This window comes from Apus apus, chromosome 3 (genome assembly GCF_020740795.1).
Source record: "Apus apus isolate bApuApu2 chromosome 3, bApuApu2.pri.cur, whole genome shotgun sequence".
NCBI lineage: Eukaryota > Metazoa > Chordata > Aves > Apodiformes > Apodidae > Apus > Apus apus.
The window spans coordinates 66,860,828-66,886,838 of record NC_067284.1 but is presented as its reverse complement, the minus strand read 5'-3'; the positions used below and the strand labels follow the sequence as shown (position 1 = coordinate 66,886,838).

General features: G+C 39.4%; 1 protein-coding gene across 3 annotated transcripts in view; it reads right to left on the bottom strand.

Moving 5' to 3' along the window:
- PTPN14 (protein tyrosine phosphatase non-receptor type 14) overlaps positions 1-26,011 on the bottom strand; it is a 116,094-nt gene that overhangs the window by 40,533 nt on the left and 49,550 nt on the right. For all 3 annotated transcript variants that reach the window (XM_051612977.1, XM_051612979.1, XM_051612978.1), the window contains exon 4: positions 2,053-2,150. In XM_051612977.1, coding sequence (XP_051468937.1) covers positions 2,053-2,150 — 98 coding nt within the window. The remainder of the gene's footprint in view (positions 1-2,052; positions 2,151-26,011) is intronic.

Sequence of the window (26,011 nt, the reverse complement as noted above, 5' to 3'; positions counted from 1 at the left end):
TACTGTGACCATTTGCAACACTTAACCACCGGGAGTGCAAGAGTTTCTTTTTCTGTAGCCTTCATGAATTATAAGACCACTATCTTACAAGGCTAGGATTGCTCAGCCTCTAAAAATGGTGCACACTTTTGCCCCTCCAATGTTTCCAACCCTAACCAGGCAAACAAACCTCCCCCCCCAAAAAAAAAACAAACCCAAAACAACCAAGTTTAACTTATCTCATGTACAGTTCTACACAACTGTACATGAGATGCTTATTTTTACAGTCTTGGAGGTTAAAATCCAGTAACCAATTATATTAAAAATTGTCAACAACCAACAAATATAGTTTGGGGCAGCGGGGGAAGGTCTTACCCTTCTGCAGCATATGTAACAGTACAGGCACTGTGTCAGTTTAGATGACTGGCCCACACCTTTCTACTTGCTTTTCTATTTCTTCTACAACTCTTTAAGAGGTACTCATCTCCATGCTCACATTCACTCACATGTCAGGGCTGAGGATTCTTGTCTAAATGTTCTTGAAATGGTGGAGTTTTGAAAATGCTTCCTAAAGGCTAAACTATGTTAAAAAAACCAACAAAACAAAACCTACATTTCTCCGTTAAATACACAACAGCTTATATCAAAAGAATATCTTGCCAGGAGGTTTTTATTTTATATTAATTGAACTGGATCAAACGTCATCTACAAGATCCTCATATTATAGAAGCTGGAAATTCCCAACATAAATCATATTAGTTAAACATTCTTTCAAAGCTTCTAGACAATTTCATGTATAGCAGGATGCCAAAAATGTAGTTTCATTTTGTTTTCACCTCAGAGATATGTTTTAACATAAACAGAAAGAAATCAAAATGGACATGAAACAGTCTTAAGTTTAAAAGAAGTATTTCAAATACCTTCAGTTGCATCACATGCAAAAGACAACAGGAGTAATACAAGGTCAGGAAAAAAGCAAACAATATTAGGTGCAGCATTCAGATGCAATTGCCTTTGAAATATAAAAGATTGTGTAGAAAATTAAAAATAAAAGTGATTATTTAAAACTGATTACAAATACTGACTCACTCTCAAAGTTAGCAAAAAGCCCCAAAAACACAAGACCAGTGATACATATTCAGTATCTACCGAGCCCTAATTCACACACTGGAAAAACACCATTTACTTAAATTACAAGATTCAGCATGAAATCTTAGACAAATATTTCCCTTTATTAATAAAATATTTGAAGATTTGTCAGGAAACATATTTTCTTCCATTTTTAACCAAGAAACAAGATACTAAATTGGAATTTCTACTGCCCCTAGGAAGATCATATTAGCATTACTCTCCATTGAACCTTTAATTTTCAAGAATCAAATCTTCATATTTACTACTTATATACATATACTTCCCCCTTCCCTCTCAGAAGGACATCAGAACATGAGGACATGCCTGGAACATGACTGCTGAAACACTGCATTTGGTTCTTATTGTCAGTTGTGAATGTACTGAAACTTTCTCCAAATACAGGGCTTCCTCCTGTGCCCATATACGTTACGTGATCCCAGTTTTATTGATGTCCTTAGGAGGCTCAGACTAAAAATCACGTTGAAAGAAGTAGTTTATCATTAATTTATAACTCACATAACAATTACCGTCATGTGTTCTTTCATACTCCAGATAGCACTACACAGCAAAATGAGTTTTTAATTAAAGGCAAAATTAAAGTTTCTGCTATGGTCTTTGATGTAATTGCATTTCAAACCAGAGAACATGAAGCAAATTCATTACTGCAAAGTACTCTGTGGTTGGGGTTGGAAGACCTGGAGTTTTGTTCAGGTTCACTTACATGGATTTTAGAAATAGGAAAGTTGAACACTGTGATGTGGTCCACCCTGAGGGTGGGAGTGTTTCATCAACGGCAGTCCACCTATGCAGTTTTAAATCAACAGAAAACCCAGCTGTTCTGAGTAGGAGTCATACAAGGCCTTAATTAGTGCCCAGTCAACATACAGAACAAACCAAAAAAAAACACTGTTGGAAAAGGGCTGTCAGGTCACGTCATCTTACCTTGCACTGCCAAACCAGCTAGTCGAATTCCCTGCTCCAACGAAGAAAGTAATTGGCCATCAAGAACATCCTTTTTCACTTGTAGGTAATACTGATATCTACAAACAAAAAAAGGGCATAAATTAGAACATCTATATGTTTGTAACGTTTTCTACCAAAAAAAAACCTGTTGGAAGCAAGAAAAATCCATGGCAAATAGGTCAGGCTGTTAAACAGTATCAGTACTTGGCTTCAGAAGTTCCACATTATGAAAACAGATTCACGTGATCCCTACATGTGCAATGCTTCTGGGTGAATGAAAATAAAAAGTTCTATTTTGTGTTCCCTAGACCACATAGAAGATGGGACATCTGCTGGGATAACCTTCTCCATACATTTTGTAGAGGTTACTGCAGACCATGCAATCACCATCACAAGAAGAGGCATTTCTATATTTGTTCTATTGGGTTTACTCCAGCATCACCATTTTGACAGAAGAAACAGAATTTTAGCTATTTACTCGGCCTACTGACATAACTTTAACTGTGGCACATATGGATATTTTTAAATCAGTATCTCTCATCTGTAAGGATGACTTAGACAAACAAATGAAGCAAAACCAGCTTTTAATATCATGCACTTGCCGATCAGCAGTAACAAATCACAAAACCAACTATGTTAAGCTTTAACCACAGCAACAAACATACATATTTCACCTTATAGTGGCAACAGAGTAGAAGCTTTCTGCAATAATCTTAACAAGTTGCTGTCTCCACCTGTACATCCACTGAACAGGACCAGACCCACAGCAGAGTTGGCCTACGCAGCTGGGACATGTACCATTCTCTTCAGCACATCAGGCTAACATCTAGTGGACATAGCTCCCTGAACAGGCCACAACTTTTTATTTTGCAGGTATCAATGCATATTGCCTCAAGCTACTTGTGTGGCATGAGCAGTAAAACCAGGCAGAGGCAGCACAGGCAGCTGAAGAACTTACAGCCACAACAGCAAGGATGTGCCATATCAACAACTGATACGCCAATAACCAAATACAGTTAAATAGCAGCAATATAATGCTCTTGTGTCTATCAGCTTCAGCTTTTGGTGCTCCCAACTGAGATGAAACACAGATCCTTCTTGGCCAATATCCAACTTTTCACCAGGTCTGAGCCCAAAGACAGAGGTACTGTACCAGAGCAGCCACAGTCCATGTGTGCACTCAGCCCCCAGAAATACTGATAGGAAGTGACCTGGATGACCCAAATTAGGAAACCCCCAAAACCAAAGGGGTTTCTCAGGCTGGGACCAGACATAGGCCAGTCTGGCTGCAGATGAACCAGGGTATAGGTTACTGCTCCCTTCAGCAGCAGGCCTGCTCACCCCATAACACAAAGGGGATCTGCTTGAAATGGTATGGATTTAAAAAATAATTGAGATAAACTGGGTTAGAAAGAAACAGTACACAAGCATTCCAGCCAGTCTCAGCTCTGCTAGGTGGACAGCAAAGAGCAGTCAGAAAGAAGTAAACTTCTAACTGGACTCAGTTACAACCACATCACATCTGACCTTACCTTTGAACCTTTGGGAATAGCAAAAAAACCCTCTTCTGGACTTGCTTTAGAGTGTGAGTAACTCACCCTCCTGGTCCCAACAGGAAAGGAGAACCACTGTAATCATCTCCCATATTGAAGAGACTGCACTGCCTTTACTCACAAACATTAACATTTACTTCTGTGTGGATGCATTAGAAAATATCTGTGCACTGCAAAACCAGCATAACCCAAGCCATACTTTGAGGGCAAATGCAGCATTTTACATTTTTCTTCAGTTAACTGTTCCATCAGCAATGTGAGATGCAGTAACTTACCACTAGACAGCACCAACGCTCTGACCAGACCAGTACTCACAATCACTGCAGAGCAGATAAATCCTCTCTGGGAAGGCCTGTGCACACGTTCTTTGTATCCAAGAAGCTTCTTTAAGAGTTCATAATTTTTACATATACTTAAAGGTAACTGTTGGGTTACTGGCTTTAGGCTTCCTCTTCCCTTCTCTCCCCCCACAAACGGCAGAAGAACCTTTTCCAACACGAAAAATACAGTCTCGTTTAAAATGCTTAGATTTGGCTCTGCCACAGCCTAATGAAGATTAAAACTTCAGGGGATTTTGCAAATTGATTGAGAGGGGCAGTGTAAAAAGCATACGGCTTCACAGCTTGAGCCCTGTGCTTCAGCCCCAGGTTTCATGCTTGCTCAGTCCAGGAGACAAATCAGCTTGTTTTCACTTCTTTGCAACAACTAAATCCCAATGCTGAAAATACGCGTGCTTTCACACAAGCTTGACATAAGCTGCTTTATCAAGCGTGCAGGTGAGCAAGTGTTTGCTGAATCTGGTCTTCAAGACTTGTAATTCCAAAGCAGGCTATTTATGTCAAGGCTATGTATAAGCGCGTGAGCTACATATCCTGGTCTAGCAGAAGTAAAATCCACCTTTGCCACAAAGTTAGAGTTATTGCTAAAGCAAAGTTAAGAGACTACATGTAAGTCAAAAGAATGTAAAAATCTTATACTGACATCCCAGCTCTACAGAAGTCAAGAGTGCTGCCAGCTTTAGTGGAGCCATCATTTCAACCACAGTGCCCAAAACACTATAGGTAAACCAAAGAAAGGTTTATGTAAGTGTAATCAAAAATATGTCAATGTGGTTACTGTAGTATCAAACATTACAATCAAAACTTTCAAGAGAAACAATTATAGGGGGTTTTAACTGCAATTTGAAATTGCCAGCACTTTAGAGAATTGTTTTAAGACAGCAGTAAGCACCCACTTTATGAGAAAGATGCCCATTTACAGGTGTTTCACCCTGATTGTCACAGGTCACATTTTAAAATCTTAATAAGCTTAATAGGAATATTCTGCAATATTATTGTACTGCATCTCATTATGAACACTGTAGCAGAACAGAAGTTTAGGACTGACTATATACTGTAGATTGACATGCAGTAGGAGTTTAAAAGATGTGTATAATTCGCTCTCTGACATTAACTAGTGCATCCATCAGGAAAAACCTCAGGGAGACAGTTTTCACCTTTCACAGGCAAATGTACTAAAAAACCATCCCTTGCTATGCCTCTGACACCTTTTTCAATAGAAGTGCCAGGGTAAACTAAGAAGAGTGAGGCAGAAACATATGGTCTGTACCACTTCCTCTTCACCCCTGGACTGTCAACAAGGGTCACCCACCTCAGGTGTCCCCTGACATCTCCTTTCATGGACATGGTTTAGTGGTGGAGTTGGCAGTGCTAAGTTAACAGTTGGACTTGATGATCTTAAAAGGTCTTCTCCAACCAAAATGATTCTATGATTTTATGAACTAGAACATCTCCTTTCACAAGGCAAAACTGGAGTGGTTTATTCCACTGTCAAGGAAGAGGAGGAGCATACCCCAGAGGAAGTTCTGCTAGGAGGCTCTAATAGCTCTACCAGCCACTGATTCATGGTTCAGCTGTGCTGCAAAACTGCAGTCAGGCTCTCCACCCAGCCAATGGAGAAAATAAATTGGCCCATATTCTGTCAATGATTTGAGTCTCCTTCATCTGAAATTGCATTAAATGCTGTTATTATGTCACTATGTTAGCTGAGACTGCTCTTTGGTTGCTTGGATTGCAAAAGTAGATCTATAATTTGAGGGAAATCAAACATTTTAAAAATGATTCATCTATAGATTCACTGAGGAAAGCTGTTCCAGAACAGCAGATAAATACATGCATTTCATAAGCCTCCTATTAGGTGGTTTAGCTGAGAAAGCATATGGCAACTGAACATAAGGGAAGTTTGCAATCTCCACCCCCAAATAATAAAAGACAAGGAATTAAAAATTAAGATTTATAAAGTTTTAATTACAGAGGCCAGTCTGGCATACCAGAGCAGTGCAGGGCAGGAGAGACACCACTATAGCTAAGTGTGTGTAGGCCCAAAATATCTCACCTTCATTGCTCATTTTGGGTTAAACATTTCTAGCAGAGCCATTGTGTATTCAGTATAATAAAGGCTACTACAGTTTGCCAGCCTGTAGCTAATTCCAAGGGGAATGGGAGTGGACAGCAAGTCTGAACAAAGCCATAATTATAAGGATATCATTTCCCACAACTCTATTTAGCCAACACAGAAAACATTAAAAGTATATTTGCATTTATTGCATCAAAAAGCACACTTCTTATAGAGAAAATAAGCTGCAACTGGACAACTATGAAACAACATATGAACTCCAGATTCAACATCTGTATTTTAACCATACAACATCAGAGGAAAAAAACAAAACAAAAAAGCCACAAAAGCACAACAAATAGTATTAGTAAGCAGGAGATAAGAGTATTGGTTTAAAGTTTAATTGCAACACCCAGATTCAGACTCAGCTACAGCTGTGTAAATGTAGAGAAACTCCATTTGCCCACACAATTCTGCACAGACCTCCCAAGATCAGGAATCGTATTTGTTCTTCTGTCACTTCAAAAAAAAGAACATGGGTATTTGTATAGTGTCACTGAATTCATTGTACCCTTCTATCACCACTGTTTATCTGATATATAACCTCTGTTGCTGTTTTATATATATGCAGAAAATAATTAATTTTACTGTCTCATGTTCTCAGAGTCTGGCCTGATCAATATTGGAAGCAAGATCTTTGTAGAGAAACGAAAGGATGGTTTAGAAAAGTGACAATATGGGTTAGTTTTGCACAGTAGTTGCACTAGTGCAGTGCATCTTCATAATTTTCCTACTAGTGACTTCCACAAGAACCATAAGGGAAATACTTCATTAATAATTACTCAGTATTATCAGACCCCATTGCCTTAATGATCAAGCAGCATCCAACTCTGCTAGGAAATGTGTAAGAACAAAACACAAAATGCTTATTGCCCCAGGGATTTACAATCTAAATACATATTTCATAACCATACATAGTTTTAAATGTTTATACAAAAAGGTGACACGATCCAGATAATAAGGATTAATACTGTTTGAATGATGTATTGTGATTAGTCTGGATTTTTGTTACTTTCCTCTGGTTTCACTTTCCTTCTCTGCACATCAGGGACAGAAAGGGTTTGGAATACACACATTATCTCTAGTGCAGAAGGAAACAAATAAGGTTTTGTTTTGGTTTAATCATTCAATGTGTTTTTCTGGAAATTTCAAGCCCATATGAAAAAATACATTACAGCTTCAGTACCAATAAATGTTTACCTTGAGTGTATCTGAAAATACACAAAGCACTACCACACATATTTTAGTTACCCATGAGGTACAATTCCTTTAAAATTGTTTCTAATGATGCAATTACTGGCATGACTAGCTTTTTTATAACTCATTAGGTACTTTTTTGGCATCAAGCCTATCTATTGGATAACTGCATAGCTATGTAGTTTAACTTCTTCTCTGGAGGAAAAGAAAACTGCTTTACAGTCTCATACCTCCAAAATAAGAAGTCCTTAAGACTCAAAGGCGAAACAGATTAGCCCAAAAGTGGTTTAGCTCAAGACCTTCAGGTCTTTTCCACTTAAAAAAAAATAAATAAAAATATAACATGCAATTAGAGTACAATATGATCTTCTAAAATTAGGAACACCAAAAAGTCTCGTTGAGTCACAACAACAGTACGACTCAGCTCGTTTAGGTTTATTTCAGTATGATAATATATTTCTGAGCAGAGATACTGCATTATACACTTACACAGTAATCTGCCCACAGAGGAAGCAGTTTCTCCAAAACAGAGGCCTTTTATAATTTACTAAAATTATTTTAAGCATAGCTGTGATATTGATGTGCCTATTGTTCATCTCACACCTTAAAATCTGCCATGATCTTAGCTTTGATGCTATTTAGCAACAGGATTACAGATACCTACATGCTGTGTGTTAAACAGAAATCCTTTATTTTTATTTTAAACACATCTTTCACAGTTTCTAAGCCTTTGAGTTAGATGAGTCAGTGACTCAGCTATTCAATGGGCAATCAAAGGAACTAACTGATAATGACTAAAAGATTATTTTTATTTATTTGTTACATATTTGAGACAAACATAATAATACCTAACTCTTAAAGTGGTTTCTTTTCTGAAAAAAAAACACATGCTTTAACTAGCATTAATGATCAGTAGTCTTATTTTAGCAAGAGTATCTGAGGCACATGGCTACCGAAGCTACTTATGTAAAATTGGGCAGGAAACCAAGGCAGATTTGGGAGATCTAGGTTTTGTTCCCAAGTCTCAAACCAGAGCACTACTTACTTGCTGCTGCTTCTTTCATGTGGGTCACTCAACGTACTGCAACCAAGCTGACTGTAAACTCGGACTGGACTTTGTATGGCAAGAAAGGAAGGCAGGCAGGCAGACAAGATGGGTCTTTACAGAGACAACATTCAGTGTATTGCCAAAGATGGTGCTATGATTGCTAAGCTTGAGCATGCTGAAACACACCTGGGATGTAAGGATTCAATCAGCACATCTTAATCTAAAGCTACTTTAAAAAAAGAGGTACAGACATTGATGATGTCATTGTCAGTAATACAGTGCTAAGGCCTTGTCTTGCCATTTTAAATAACTTAGATGCTGTTGATAAACTGAACATCTCCAGCAAGCTCCTCTGGAATTTCATCAACTTCTCTCCCAGCAAAAGGCTGATGTTTCACAGTACTAGACAATAGTTGTTTATCTAGGATTCCGGCAGAATATAAAAAGCAATGGCTGTGCTTCCACTACTAAATAGTAATATTTTTGGAAGGGTGTTATTGAGAACAAGCCTACCACACCCTGTCACAGACCTTCAGAAAGAACAGCAGACTAGCCAGAAAAAAAAGGGAAGGAGACGAAAAAGCCTTTGTCACACATGCAGAGAGCAATTCCTTCAGAAGCTCAAACTGCCATTGTCAATAATAAAAACACAGTCATAGAAGTTTCTATAGTAGGAACTCCTTGATCATAACAACCTTATAAGGTAGGTCAAGGTTAGCTTCAGGTAACTGTGAAATGAGACTCTTTAAAAGCAGCATCCAACTGTCTACATCCTGGTTTCCTCCAGCAGCTGGATGGAAAACATGACTGAAACTAAAAATAAAATAAATTAAATACATGGAAAGATCTGTGTCATTCCTTTTCCCCTTCCTAATGATACAAAACAATGCTGGGTTAGCATAATTTTCATATGTTGGACTGAAAAAGTACAGATCAAAATACAATTCGTATCACGTCCTTCCACACTGTTCAATCTCTTTAAAAGTCAAGGCTGAAAGAGAGAAAAGGGGATTTGGCTAAAACAGGCAAATTTCACAAGGACAGTCACTTTCTATTTATTTTGCTATGCAACTTGTTAGCATCAGTACAAGTTATACACAGTCTGGATGGCTGGCTTGCTCCATGAGCTTCAACCAGACACACAATGAAAGATGAGCCACAACATCTGACCAGCAAGTTCCTACCAAAGGCCAATGTCTTCCACAGCTTTAGGTCCATCTACACAGTCAACTCCTGTATATGGATACCAGAACCAGAAAACCTTTTTACTCCTAAAATCAGTCTAATCAGAATTTTGCACTGCTTAGTTTTTGTTTACCACTTCTATTTCATCAGTTTGTTACTTAAAGGTGGTTCATTTGCATGCATTCCCCAAAAGAGAGTGAATTAAACTTTCAGATCTTCATCTCCACCAATTCTTTACACAGCTGGCAGAAATTTTCAAATGTAAATGTAAAGTATCAGGATTTTAGGAGCAATAAGCTTTTTTCTGGTGTGAATTGGTCAACAAAGCTGAATTTCTGCAGCAAAACTAAGCATTCAAAAATAAAATAATATAGGTCATGGTCATGGGGCTGTTCAGGAAGGTTATAGATGCTTTACAAGCTCTCACATATAAGCAGCTGCTTCCAGTATAGCCTGGTATCAAGGTGCCCAGTGTTAAATGGATTGCTAGAGAAACCCTCAGCAATTAGACACAAGGCAAGAGCATCACACTCAGCATTCTTGTTGGCAGCAAAAACTCAGCTTGGGTTCTAAAGAATCGCTCGCGAGTGTTTTTTCTGTTCCTGCCATTTCTGATGGGCCACAAGCAGGGACATGCACCTAGGCCTTGTTGCAGCCCGCAGACATGACACGAGCCTTCCAACACACGCCCTCCTTCCGCGAGAGGCTTAGCCAGCCGATGCAGCTTTACAACATCCACCAACATCTCTATATTTAAAAAGGAACCCCCCAACCACAACAGGTCCATCCTCTGTACTTGTACTGCTTGTTAAGAGTGTACTATACTTTTTGGCTACTCCAAGTTCAAATAAACCCACAAACACAAAGTTAAATCTTAAATAAAAAGGCCAGTAATGGCATGCTTTAGCAAGACAGGAAGGCATGCCACAACCTGATCCTCATTTTCTGCCCTTGAACTCTTGAATTAATTATAACAAATTACAGGGAGCCCCACTACAATTTATAAGCACAATAAACTCCCTTAGAACCACCTATAATTTTATCAGAGTTAATCCAAATACCTAAAGAATTATATAGTACAAAACAGCAACACGACCTTCAGAGTAAAAAAATAAGGGTAGCCACATTCTCTTGTCTTCTGATCCCACTATCTCATCAAACGCTACGTTTGGTCTCTGCAAGCTGGAGTCCAGCAAAGCCAAATCCTGGTGACAACACCATAACATTCATCCTTAGAAAGGCTGGAGTGGGACTGCAAAAGTAAAACAAAACCATTCAAAAATAATATAATGTGAAGAAGTCTATATTTTAGCATTTTCAGCTAAAAAACAACATTCGATGTACTGAAACATTAGAATAAAACATTTGGGAGTGAAGATTTTATTAGACTTTTATCCATGTGGTTTGGGTTTTACGTACCTGCTGGAAGAATTATTTGTTCAACACTGCAGTCCTGTTGACTTAACTACTCACATAGTTAAACTTAAATACATGCTAAACTATGTGCTCATGTCTCCTGAACTGAGCAAAGCACTTGGCTACAGAAATCCAAAGGTTACAGAGACTATCTTGTCTTATTAGTTTCACTTTCCTTTCTGATCATTTAAAAAAATTAAAAAATAGAGATGAGCCAGGTAGATGAGCTGCAGCAGTGCCACATACTGCTTTTCATACATAGATCCTAAAGGCTTTGGAAAATAAGTATTCTCATTTTCCCACCCTATTGCCAGAAAAAAAAAAAAAGTATCACAGTGAGAAAACAAGAGCCTGAGGAAGGATGCAATTTCCCATAATGGTGGTAAAACTGGAACTCAACCCAAATCACCTCTTCATCAGTCCACAGGTTAAATGGATATCAAAGCCTATGAGAAAAATCCCTAAAGTAAAATTCCTTCAGCTTTTTTGTGCAGTCTGCAAGAAAAAAAAATAAAAATCAATACTCATACAGGGGTTTTTTGGAGTGTAAACCCACAAGGTCTCACAGAACTGCAGCCTCCACCTTTACTTTCCCACTAATGTGCTCTCCTCCTCTCCCATATGGGGTCCCAGGGCTCTTCCTCCTCTCCCAGAGCTGTGTGTGCCTGAGGCAGCTGTTGCTCTGTGCAGAACTGTGAGTTGCCAGGGCTTTTGTGTGCAAAGCCACCGTCTGACTTGAGAGCAAAATAAGAGGGACAACACTCTGTATTACTTAGCAGAGTGGTTCTAATAGCCATCATCCCTCCTTTGCTGCATGACACAAAACATGGGTTCCAACTATGAATAGGAGCTCCAATCACATATGGGGTCCACCTATATATAGATGCTCAATAATATGAGATGGCACGCAACCTACATGTCATTTCCCGCTTAATTAGTCACATCCTCAAAACATCAGGTCCCACGCATAGAGAGCAACTCATGCCCCTAAATCCCTGTGATAGCGTGAAAGTAATGGCAGCTGTAAAGATCCATCCTCACAAAGATACAAGAATGAAAAGATAAGCCATGGCTGTGTTTGAAGAAGACCGCTAAACCCCACAGGGAAAAGGGGCATAAACACCCCTGTGGTCTTTCCTGACTTGGAACCAGGAAAGATTTCAGCAAAATTGAGATATGACCCCAATAAGTTAATAATAGCTTAGATTTACTTCCTTGACTTATGTGTGTTGACTCAACTCAAAATATGCTGTTCCCTGCCCTGAAAAGAAAATGCAGCTAACCTTCAAGCTGTCTCCTCTGTGGGAAAAGGTGGTTTAAGTTACATATGGAAGCAATATGAGTCAACAGTTTGAAAATTCTCCTGGTTGCCAGCCAGGTTAATGGTCAAGCAGGTTAGAATATCATGCTAAAAAAATGCGGTGAGTTAACTAGAACATATGTATACTCTAGCTTATACTTTGCTACATTGAAAATAAACAGATAACTTTTTTAAAAGTGGGCTAAATACAGGCATACCTCTAACAATTCTTTGGACACAAAACAAATATGAAGAATTCTGATTGCCTCCCCTCCTCCGTTAGGCTAGTTGGAGTAATACAATATATTGCATACACCCCATAAACTCTTTTCAATATGTATATTTACATATTCTCTTCCACAAGGGCTCTAAACTATAGAATTACATAAATCAACCAGCCTTTTCTGATTAAATGTGCTGTGCACTGATGCAAAGTTGAACAGACTGAACAGATACACCAGTGAACAACCGGTATGCATATGTAAGCATCCAGAAGCACGCAACAAAATGATTGGGTTGTGGGTACAGAGCAGCATGCAAGTGTATTCAGGTGTTACTTGATTCAAAGAGCAAGTGAACATGTTCTGACTTACAGAATGTGTGCCTAACTTGAATTAAAAAAAAAAAAATAAAGCTCCAGTAGCCTGAAATGAAACCTTTTCATAATTTTACGGAACTCATTTAAGAACCCTATCAGTAAAACCTTCAGATAGTATCCCAACCTCACATAACCAATATTCATGAAAGCTCTATTGATTTAGTGAAATTCTACCTTCAAGAGAGCTAAAATGCAGTCCGTTCACCACTGCCTTTTACAGTAACCCATCCTGGTAAAAGGAAAACACTGCTTGAAGTGTGATAAAAGGAGATGCCACTTATCTATAGGCCATTAACAAAATAGTTCATATTCCTGTGAAAAGATTGTTGAAGCATCTATATTAGAGCTCACTGTCAGCAGAAAACAGGAAAATTCAGGTTGTTTCCACCTCCCAAAGATCTGGATGATCCTAAAGTTTTCAGAGGAATCGCTGAAAACAAGTCACCCCATGCATCAGTAAATCATGCAATAAGACCAAGACCCAGGATGTTCTGATGTCCCAGTGAACGCAACCCTGCAAAAGTGAACACAGCTCTGATAACAACAGGATGTTGCCAGAGAAATATGTGAATCAGTGCCCTGTTGGGTGGGTAAAGCAGATCCATTTCATGAAATGAATAGTTATTCTTTGTAGAAGACTCAAAAACAGCTGAAGATATCAAGTGCAAAAGCAGCTGCCAAAGATAAAACAGTGAACCAGTAAACATCTCACTGCACAGGAATCTGCCATCTTCCGACACTGAGACTTCTGCCAAATTCTTGTTGAGATTTTCAGCTGCATAAGGGCCTCCACACAAATGCTTCTTTTAAGCACATTCAGAGACTTCAGGATTGTACTGACATCCAGTTGCAGCTCCTTTAGCTTTATATCCTGACAGCAAGGTAAAAAATATTAAAAGGTATCCAGCTCCCTGAATGTTTAGAACAGGTTTTCATGGTTTGTTTCACCTAAAACAGTTGGGGAAAAGTTTGCTCAGCCTGCAGTACAACCACCAAAATTCAATAAATTGAAGACTGGCAGAGTGCTACTGTAACCAAGAGTTCCACTACCTATAGAATTATCAAAATTTTAAAAACAGTTAAAAACTCAAATCAAAAAGTACAAGTCTGTTTGTTCACAAGTTCCTGCTACTGGCTTGACCCTCTTTCCAACATTGTAGCCAAATTTCAGATATCTGTTGGGAGTTCTAAACAGAAGACCAGTGAGCTGCAGTTCCCTTTTCAAAACACGTAGTAGAAAAGACTGAATCACCTGCAGAAAGTGATGCACAATAAAGGAATCCTGATTCATGCTGTGGAAATGCCTGTTTCTTCTCACTGTTTACACAGGAAGTCTAGAACAACCTTCATTCTTGAGGCTTCATCAGGAGAAAACTACATGACTGAGGTAGGATCTGTGTCATGAAGACTTTAAGCAGTATTCCTGTATCAGTCTGCGCTTCCCTGAGAAGAAGCTGCTAGTCACTGCTACTGCATCACATGGGTAGATAACCAAGAGAATACCAGCCCCGCTCTAGGTAACATAATTCATTTGCCAAAAACAATGCCTTAAACTACACTGGGAGACAAGTCAGAAGGAGCATACCAACCTGTGAGGTACACCATAATGTTCCCTCTGTACACAGCACTCCTTAATAAATGGGCAACCTGATTCTGCAATGATATACACTGCTACTACACCTTAAGGGGAAAAGAAGGCAGCCAAGCACTTTGCAATAGTTTAAATGACAAAGGCAGTGAGCAGCATAATGGTAGATTAGAAGAGGAATGATTCTTTTCATCTTCTTTTTAGGAGATGCATAAAGGATCATAGGCATTTCTGTGACTCAAACATCTAGGGGTGACAAGTCTTTTCAGTTTTTTCCACTTTTCTTAGCCTTTCTCCTGTTAGCCAAAAAAACCAAGGTAACTTTTTTTTTTTTTTTCCTAGGGAAAGCAAATTCACTCCATAATAATAACTATCTCTACAGCTACTAAAAGTTCACAGAAGAGGAAGAGAACAGACACTATGTATTCAGCAGTTTTCAGAACAAAACTCACACCCCTCACTTTTGGGCAAAAGTGAGAATATAGAAATGGACACTCGCTGAAATAACTCATTCCCTCCTTCTGCCTAAAAGTTTGACAAATAGAGTCATAAACATACACAATGCCCTCTTCTAAAAGAGCTATTTTTAATAAAACTCTGTGGTAACAGGTCAAAACGAAGCTCTGAAAAGCTGGGCAGGGCCTTGATAGGGCACTTGCAAGAGTGCAGATGATAAGCTGTTCCTCTTTGGTAAATAACTAAGCATCATTTGGCCTTTATTTTGAAACTCTCGTTTTATGCAAATGTTCTTTCTAGTTTATGGGCAACAAGAGTTTATTTTCTTTTGCTCTTCTTCTCAATTAAGAAAGCCAAAGAAAAAAGTTCTAGTACCAGCATGTTATTTGTTTGATATTAGAACTCCATAGGCTTGTTTATTTTCATAAAAGTATATTAAAACATGGGCTATTTTTAGTCTGGCAAATTACTTCTTGCAGCTCTTCCATGCTGCTACAAACCAAGTGCTCTGCTCTGTGCAATCTACCAGTTGAGAGGGATGCCTGTATATACAACATTTATACTGATGTAATGTAACAACACACACACAAAACTGAACTGCATCCACTATCACAATTACCAAGCGCTTCCAGACCCTAAATAGTTTTATCTGTGGCCAATGGGAGACACAACTACCTCCATCAAGCAACTCAGAATCAAGCCCTGTGATGCACTTTGAGACCACTGGAAACATTGAAAAGACAATGTAACAGAAGCCCTGAAATGCTGCCAGTTTCCAGCCCATAATAGCATTTCAATTTGAAAACAATATTGTTCTTATGAATTTTTTTACTGTTGTAACTGCTGCATAGTCAAGCCAAGGAACTACATTGCTCCTGCCTCTGCTGCCGTTTCAGTTTTTAAGGTACAGGAAAACCTTGTAAATTACTGTAGTCTCTTCTCAGTGCTCCTCCTGATGCCAGTAGTAAATGAAACGAAGAAAAAGGAGATTTTAAAAGAGGTACCTTAGCTTTAAATACGTTTACTCTTGGAGTATGTGCACCAAGAAATAAAGGCTGCTTCACACCCAAATTTAGTGACAGTAAATTTTCTCTTCTCTTCATGCAATGCAGAAAATAATGAAGTATAAATGAAAGGAGTAAACCTGCCTCACAGGAAAGGGAAAAAACCCTCCACTTGCTTTTAGTTATATCTGTCTGGTTTAAGAAGATGACAATACACTAACAACCTTCAGGACACAAAATCCATCAATCCTATTAAGAGTCATTCCAACAGCCACCCCTGCAGGACCTTCTTCACTAAGTTCACAGAAACATCCTGACTGCAACTCAGTCTTTGCTTCATAGAAAAGACAAAAGATGGCAGGGAAGCCCCTGCACATTCTGCCCCAGATGGGGAAGAGTGCTCCCATCTGTTCAGAAACATTAGACTTGAATTTCAAGTCTACTGCATATTATTTCTGTTTAGAAGTGAAGCGATAATAAAATCCTTTTTTTGTCATTTTGTATCTCTACATCCTATCTTAAGCCTGACAGCCCTTGAGAGTAAGTACCTAGCTGAAGATTTCTTGTGGGGCCTTCAAATGTAGGGCCTCAAGTAGATCTAGCTGGGCCACACTGTGAAACACAACTTCTGACAAATCCTCCAGAAGCTTACCATCCACATGCTCATCCCTGTGCCTTAAGACAGTCTGCAGTTCAAGGAATGCAGGACACATCTTTCCAAGAAATAAGTAACCCTTTTCACTATGTTGTTCTACTGCCAGTTACAAGTAAGATTTAAGATTACTTTTCAGCACTATTTAAGATAAGCTTCTACAAACACTAAGCAAGAACAGAGGGATGTGTTCAGGTCATACAAGCAGGCCTTCAACCAGTTTTCCATAAAGATGCACACAGACAGAAAATTAGTACTGTTAACAATACAACTAGGAATATGCAACCATATATGTGTGGCACTGGGAGATCTAACAGGGGAAAGCCAAGGGTCAAGAAGGACAAGATTTAAATAGAACTGATGCTCCAGGTTATCACAACTATCCACATAACATGACTGTTTATCTCCAACAGCAGTGAGGACAGCTTCCTCACAGGCTGAGAAACAAAAACTGTTAGGTGTGACCCATCCAAACACACAGCTTTCTACACAAAGCATCCTCTTCACTGATTAAAACAGAAGGCTAGATTTCTAGTCTCAGCACCGTTTCAGCTGTCAGATATCACAGAACAAACATACAGGCCACTCTACAGGTTTTTGTTTCCTTGTAGGAAGGCAGAAGACTCATCTGCATCAGAAGTCAGTTATATCTCCAGAGCAAGTTTCAAAATGCTTAATCTATTTCCTTCTATTTAAGGATCGTAAAATGTCCTAAGCACCACATTCAAACAGGCTCATGGAACTTCAGCTTTTCTTTCTAGTGTTAAGGTTCAATTCTGACCGTTCTATGCAATTCAAGACACATTTTTAACATGGTGGTTTGCAGCCATGTTCTAATCATAAACAGTCACTGGTGACCAGGAATAAGACATAAGGAGATGGAATGAAGCTGTGTCAGGGCTAGTTCAGATTGGATATTCTGAAAAGTTTTTCACTAAGATGGTGGCAGTCACTGGAACCAGCTCTCCAGGGAAGTGGTCAGGGCACCAAGCCTGTCAAGAGTTTAAGGAGCATCAGTACAACGCTCTTAGTCATGATTTAGCTTCAGGTAGTCCTGCAAGAAGCAGGGAGTTGAACTCAGTGATCCTTATGGTTCCCTCTGAAGTTGAGATTTTCTATCATTTCTCCTCTGTCCTGCTCAACATACCTACATTTTCTATCCATCTGACTCCCTCTGCACTTCTGAAATGGATGCACAATTCATGTACTGTCATCTCTGAAGCTTCACGAGCCATGAATTGATCTCCCCAAAGCCATGCTGTTATTGAAGAATGATACTTCTTTATTTGCTAAACCTAAGTGTTATTCTTTCTCTGTTTTTTGAAAGGTAGAGAATGCTTGAAGTCATACTTCTCATGTCTTTCTTTCCTTGCTGTGTTACCAGTCTAGTCAGCGTTTTGTTTTGAACATCTAAAAAAATCCCTGTGACTACCTCATTTCAAGAGCTGCAGGAAAATCCTAACATACTTTAAAATAAGCACAGACAATAAAATTGTTAGGCCATTCTACCCATGTGCAGAAGAACAGAAACCAAAAAGGTAACCTTCACTGCCATTTAAAAGGGTCCAATGAAGTCTACCTGTTCTACTAAAATTGAACATACAAATAGTTCCCATCAGGAAAGCAATATGTAAGAACATGTCTTAGCCCCAGAACTTAAAATAAGTATTAATTCCTTATGACCAGATGTAAATATAATACTGCCTAATGCCAAAACATTCCTGTTACGACATTTGTAACCATTACAGCCACTGCCTCCAAAACACACTAAAGCAAGAGTGCAGGCTGAAGTACCCAACATTGTATTTACAGTTAGGCAACGCTGTTTTTTAGAATTGCTACATATGTACTGCCCTACCACACACATGAAAACACATTCACCTTCTGGTCTAAAAGCACAGTATAATGTAATAGATTAAATCTAAGCATCAACAGTTTCTTAAAATATCTAGCACAAAGAGCTCAGCTTTCAATAACCAACACACAGAGAACAAGCCCCCCATTCACTGAAGAAAGTCAGCTGGGAGAAGGGTTTGCCCTCCTCAGCAAATTATTTTATAAACAGGGAATTAACACTGAATCTTAGGCCTGCCTTGAAGGAATTCTTATTTTTAAGTTTAAACATCCACTAAAATACACATTCAGAAAGAACCAACTCAAGAATATTACTGAAAAGCAAAACAACACATACACTGCAATAATATGAACACAAGAACACCTAAGCAAATGCTGCACATTATTTGTTGTTGCTGTCCTCTAACAACATTAAAGCTAGTTAAGTATCAGCTTGTTTACAACAAGGCAGGCTACAAGCCTAATGCGTGTTTTTTATGTTGCAGTAGCCACTAATATTAAAAAAGTCTAATAATTAAAACAAAACAATAAAAGCATCAAAGGAGCACCAAAATGCAAATATCCCAGACTGTCTTAGCCTGGGTGGCCACCCAGGGCTCCCAAGACTCATTCAGCTTGCAAACTGCTCCCCTGCCTACACTACGTGAGTTTCTCGGCAGAAGCTGAGATGGCTGAGAGTGCTGCTGTTTAGTCCCATCTACAGTCTTATCCAATGGAAGAGTGATGAGATTCCTGGGGAGTCAGGATTCCCTGAGGGTTCACAACTGCCTCTACCTTGCAGTGAATCCCAGAGTTTGCCTTTCTCCCAGTCTTGGGAGATACGGTACCATTCCAGTCATAACACAATCAGCACCAGGCCCATGATCAGGACCAGGACCTGTAGGATCAGGCAGGCTGGCAACTGCATTCTAAACCAAAACAGGATTCTGTTCCAGAAGAAATTTGTTTCCCACTGATTTTTAAAATTTAAGCACCAGAGTTCCTGCTACTTTCTCTGGAAGACCCCACCACAATGTCTCATGAATATTCTCATGAGACATTTGCATTGGTACTTGTCCTAACTCCTCCTTTCTAGTGTTTCATAACACCGCACTTATCTACAGAACTGTATATTAGTTCTTCATTTAAAAAAGAAAGAATTAGTACCACCACAGGTAGGTCATTTGGCACCTCATACCACTTCAGTTGTTCCCCACTATTTCCCTGTAAAAATTATCCATAATTTGACCCTCCAAATCATTTAACTGAGAACAAAAGGTCTGTGAAGAATCATGGAACGAAATTATCTTCCATATACAAGGTATGCCGTTCTGACAAAACATCCTGTCCGTTTCTGTTCATTTGATATGATTTCCGTGTACAGAAGTGATTGTCTTAAATCATGTGAATCATTTTAAGTTACTTTCAATTGACCTATAGCTCTCTATAAAACAGAAATATGACATATATATATATAAAGTTGGAAATACTCTTTTAGAAGTAAAGAGCTACACTGGTTTACGCTATGAAAGGATCCAGCCCGATATAAGAAACAGATAAAGAGAATCAGAGACTTTTTAATAGGAAATAGTTAAAAACATGGGACCCTTCTGATCACTAATACCATATTTGTCTTGCTTCTTAGTTAGGAGGTGCAAGCCACCTATCCCTTTCTAGTGGCAAGAGAGGGCTACATGCTATGGTCTTTCCTGCGTGCTGTGAGCAGAGCTATGCTGTAGGCATGGCACAGCTGATGGGCACATGCAGAGTGGTTATGACATTTCCCAGTAAAGAGGGAAACGAGAAACTGGTTGCATTTGTTTCTCTTGAAGCTACACAGCCTTCTCCCAGATACCATCTTCCCAAGAGAGCAGGGGTGCTCTTAAAACACATGCTGGAAAGAAGTACACCATAAATATGAAGTGACAAAGGTTCTTGGGAAGAGACAAATTTAGAAAAGGCAGTAGGGCTTCAGGTGCCTGAAAACCATTTTTTTTTTCTGCTCAGTTACACCAGTAATATTGAATGGTTAAATCCCAACTTGAATCTCCAGGCATGCAAAATCAAACTGGCCCTTTGTTTTTTTATACCTGCTACATATCACTCAGATCTCACTCATCTGCTGACCCACCTAATTTAAACACACATCTCAGTTCTCCTCCCATCCTACATGATATTACTCTGCACTTTCACAGAAATTAAAAAAAAAAAAAAGTGTTGTTGAATTTTTAAGAATTATTTGCATTAAAAAAAACCCTGAGTTTACCAGACATAGGCTCACAAGCATGGCCACACAACCTGTCACAGTCCATCACTTCAGGCTAGCACAGCCAAGGCTGTCCTAAACAAATCAGAATGTGATACATCATGCTGTTTTCTTCTGACACACTGTCATATGCAGACATATAAAAAATACTAATTTTGGACAATGAAGTCACCATGATGCTAAAATCAACTACCATGAACTCAAAGGTACACAAAGAGACTTCTCAGACAGCCACAAGATGTAGGTGTGACCAAGCACAAAAAGCAGAGTAGTCTCGTGTACCTTAACAGCCAAAAGAGTTCCACATCACTGAACTTGCCACAAAATCAGGCTGGCATAGGAGGTTATGTTATATCCAGCAGTTAAAAGCACCATATAGAGACTGCAGTGACTGGTACAAAATTACAGCTGATTATACTAGTATTAAAAGCTAGCAACACAGGACAATGTGAAACTTCAGCTTGCTGGAAAAAAAGTAAAGCAAAGATAAGCTCAAGCAGGCAAGACATTTCTGAAGAACTTTTTTGAGGGGAAGGAAAAAAGTCAAGTTTATTTTAAAAAAAAAAAAAAAAAAGTAGATTTGCCAAAACATTTTCCCCTGTAAATATGAAGCAGTCAAATACTATTTTTCCCCCTCTACTTTATCCTCAAGTGATTTAAAAATTTACACAGTCTTAAGAGTCCTAGGAGTTTGTAGTTCTCTATATGCTTTAGAAGAATGACCGTTTAAAGATTCTTCATGTAGCACTTGAGGAAAAATAAGGGGAAAGTTGGGGAACTGTGAAGAAGAAATATTTTATTAAAAAACTAACAAAAAAACTGCTACAAGAAATAGTGAAGAGAAGGGCAAGGCAGCAAAACATCAGAGGAAATTAATGTTCATTTAGCTAAAGGAGTTTAAGTTTGAGGCTGTTTTTTCACAGGTCCTCCAGAAAAGAGGCCTGGCAGCCACAGGCTCTAATTTTCCACCTGCAAACACATTCATTCCCACAAGTCGCAGGTGCAGCCTGTGTTTTCTTTCACAAGAAAGCTGTACAGCTCATTCCTCAGGGAAAATGCAGATCTGACAGCTGAAGTTGGGGTAGAAGCTCAAGGCAGCACAGTGCAGATGCTGGAACATGTCCCTCCCTACAGTCATGATTACCAGACCTCTGCTGCACAGCACCTTGGGGACCCAACCCCACTGGTAGCACCCAGACCAGAAACTGCTCTTAATTCACAGGATTATGCCTTGATATGCAAAAGTACAAAAACCATTAGATATTGCTGGGTACAGAGCAAAAAGAAACCCAAACCAAAAAACACTTGAATTTCTGCACAAGAGGCACAGCAATGTCACATGTGAAGAGAGAGACACTGTGGGGAGCAAAATGTAACTTTGGTTTTCTTTTAGAACTGTAAAAACAAGAAGGCTGTGCATTGTCTGATACTTGTGCAATAAGCAGCATTGCACCCACATCTTCAGAAAGCCACAAAAGTGCGTGGGTTCTCTGTTTTTGGAACAAGAGCACAGTGAAAGCAAGCTTGTTGACTTTAGACACTGTACAAAGACTTATTTTTAAAAAAATAAATGGTTGAAAAGATGCCTCCTCTCTGAGGAGTTAGCAGAAAATAAAAGGCAAATTTATATTTCTAATCTATGCAAATATCTACTCTATAGGACATCATAAAGACCACTTTATATCAGACAGTATGCAGATCCCAGGTGCTTTAAATAGGCCAAAAGCACACACAGCATCTCCACCTGCAATGGCTGCTCACTCTGAGAACAGCTGGATGACTAAAAAGAGGTTGTCTAAGTACCCTTTCATGTAAAACGCCTTTTGCTAATGTGCCAACCCCCATACTCCCACCCAAACAGCTCCTGCTGTAGATGCCGTCAAGCCTGGAGAGGGGTTTTTTGGTTGGTTAGCTGTTTTTCTTTAATTTGGCTTATTGAAAATTTTTCTAGAAGTTTTCAGAAAAACTACAGCCATTACAACATGGTAAATTTCCTACTTGACACCCTAAGAGATTATCATGGGGTTCTAATTCATAATCATAGAATGGTTTGGGTTGGAAGGGACTTAAAGTTCCAACCCCCATGCCATGGGTACAGACACCTCCACTACTCCAGGTTGCTCAAAGCCCCACCCACCCCATCTTGAACACGTCCAGGGAGGGGGCATCCACAGCTTCTCTCAGCTATCTGCTCCAGTGTCCGTAATTCCCCTTGGAAGATGTCGTGTGACCAGGTGCAGGCAGAATGCCAGGAAGAGAGGTGGGGGAGACACTGGAGTCACAGAGATCCTGGAGGAGACAGGATTAAGACCAGGGGATATGTACAAATAAGAGCCTTGGCCCAACACAAAAGAAACATAGTAGAAAGAGTAGGGAAATAAGAGGACTAGAGGGTAAGAAATAGCTCTCCTAGGAGAAGGCCCAATGCCAAAAGTATTATGCTGAAAGGAAGGAATGGCAGTAACATTTACTTCATTGCTCTTACCAGAAAGAAGAGACTGATACTCTACAACTGGCAGCTGCTTTCTGGATGTTTCCCTAGGACATCTACAGGAAGTTTCTGTCACAGGTCAAGAAACACATCTGTATTAAGAAGCTTCACCATTGGCACTCAAAATCACTGACCAAACAAGACTATGTCATGCTGGTGCTTCTTACCCTTTCCCAATGATCCACTTAAATTTACCTGAGGAGGAAAAAACCCTGCACCACCAATGTTTGCATCTTTAAGCAAGTGTCAATTTTGTAAAAAAGAAGTAGAGAACTACAAATCACAGAGTCAGCTCTGACCTACTAAAGTGTTTAATGTGCCCCCAAGTACTCTCTGCCTCATCTTTTCTTGCAGGCCTCAGAGGTTGACTTCAAAGAGCTGTTAGCTGAATAAACTGCTCTAGCAGTCTTGTCTTTTAATTTTCCTTCCCAGTACCCCACAGGCCCTTCTTTCTTATATTATCAGAAATATTTCTTACTAATTAACTACAGGCATCCCACATTAAATCATGGCCGTGCTTGTGGCTGTATGACAGGCCTCTGCAGCTCTACAAGTTCTCTATAGCCAGTTATATGGCCAACTCAGGTAACCATTCACCTACTCATTCAGAATCATAGAATGGTAGGGGTTGGAAGCAACCTCTGGAGATCATCTAGCCCAACACCCCTGCTAAAGCAGGTTCACCTAGAGAAGGTTTCACAGGCTTGTGTCCAGGCAGGTTTTGAGTATCTCCAGAGTAGGAGATTCCACAACCTCTCTGTAAAGCTTCACTCAATACCCATCCACACCTTATGAGGTTGTTTGGGCATAAACTGAAACACAAGAAATTCCTTCTAAACATAAATCCCCATTTTTGATTGCAAGAGTGACTGAACACTGGAACAGGTTTCCCAGAAAAGCAATGGAGTCTCTTCATCCATGGAGGTATTAAAAACCCAATGGGACACAGTCCTAGAGCAATCTCTTCTAGTTGACTTGCTTCAAGCAGATGACCTCCAGAGGTATCTTCCAACCTCAACCATTCTACAACTCTGTGACTAGCACTGCTACTTGTGTTAGCTTCAGCAAGTCAACTGGCACTCCCATATTGTACCTCTGAAGGACATCACTGACTTACACTAGATTACTAAGTTCCACTGCTCTCTCAACATATTGCATGCAGACAGGTTTCCGTAAAGGTACTTTACCACCAGGGACACAGCACTTGGAACCGTGTTACTCACCCTTATTTCTGCATTCACATTTGGCTTGTGCCATATAAGAAGTTACCAGCAAAACCATGAAATGCTCCTGATCACTACCAATGCCTGCAGGAAGCTAAAATCCAAGAGCATGCAGGCATAATGAGCATTTTACACTTAAAGCAGTAAAAATAAAATGTAAATAAGTTATTATGTTATAAACTATTGTGTCTTCACCTAAATAGGAGTTGTCTTGATTGTACAAGGATTCATCCTGTTGGTTCCAGTTGCCAAACAACAGCAAAACACAAAATGGTCCAGAGATTGTTTTGAAGGGTCAGATGGGTTTTCAAATCAAAATGGTTAAGGAGCACTACTTCAGAGCAACTGATCAACCCCACAAATAATGTTCTTATCAATCAACAAAACCTAAAGGCCTTGGATCATTTTCCCACTTTGTGGTGACAGCACATGAGGTGTGAGGGGCTGCAATCACTGAAAGCAGGGAGGAATATTCAACTCAGTACAAATCTCTCAAAACCAGCTATGAAGTCAAATCCTATAATCCTACAGATCAGAGGCAGAATAACTTATCTCAGCACACCAGTTCCTTGGTTTTAGAATAGTTGCGGATTATGTGTTTGCTGAATTACTCTCAGAAGACTTTTTATCAACTTCAAGGAATATTAATTAACCCTGGAAATTCTGGAGTCTACAATTAACTAAAACCCTGGACTGAAAGACAGATTTCATGTCAAGCTCCAAACATGGCCAGGCAAGCTCAGGAACAGAGATGTTTCCACTAACAAAAGGTTAGAAAGGTAACAGGTTCACTGCCAGCAGTGCTGTCACTAGCTTTACAGCTTCAGCCTGATGGTTTTGTTTTGGGGTTGGGTTTGTTTGTTGGTGGTTCTGCAGCTTCCCAGAAAGAAACTAAGTGTCTCATCATGAGTTTCACATTGAAGACAGATTTGTCATTTGTGCATGAATATAAGTCAAATACATAAGCACTGAGTAGAAGAGTTTAGTGCCTACTTCACCACCACAGGTAATTGTGTCATGATCAAGCCTAATCTTAAAAGTAGCCAGTCTCAGTTTCAAAACAAATGTATAATCAGTTTACCAAGAGCAAACAAAGCTGAAAAAAAAATCTATCAAAAAACCCTTATCTGTCCATCTAATCACACTTTAGACTAAGCCTTTCTCTACCATTTGTTTCAGAAGAGTCCTCTATGTCCCCACTATTCATTGCTTCAAACACAAGATTTACTCCATCTAACTAGAACTGCACAGTTGAAGGTTTGCTACCATCACATCATCTACAGTGAAGCAATTCCACTTGAGGAGAAGGGGTGGGGGAGGAATCCTAACAGGCTATTCTGTATCTGAGATCATTAGTAAGCTACTGGTTTTGCTACAGAAGTTTAAAGAAACTTAAGAGGCACTTATAAAACTCTGCAGCTTATGGTATCAGTCACTTCAGAAAGCAAAACAATCCAGCAGCCACTCCAGTTGAGAGTGCTGTGGAGTTCAATTGTCACTGAAATGTTTTGTTATTACCAGCCTGGGCAGAATGAGCAAATACACCTCTGCAGGTGAGCTACAAATGAGCCATCAGCACTGCAGGCTGCAAGCTTGAAGAGATAATAGCATCCAAGTAGCTACAATGCCTCTTTGCACACAACCAGGACAGGATTAGGCTGAAAAAAGTGAGCA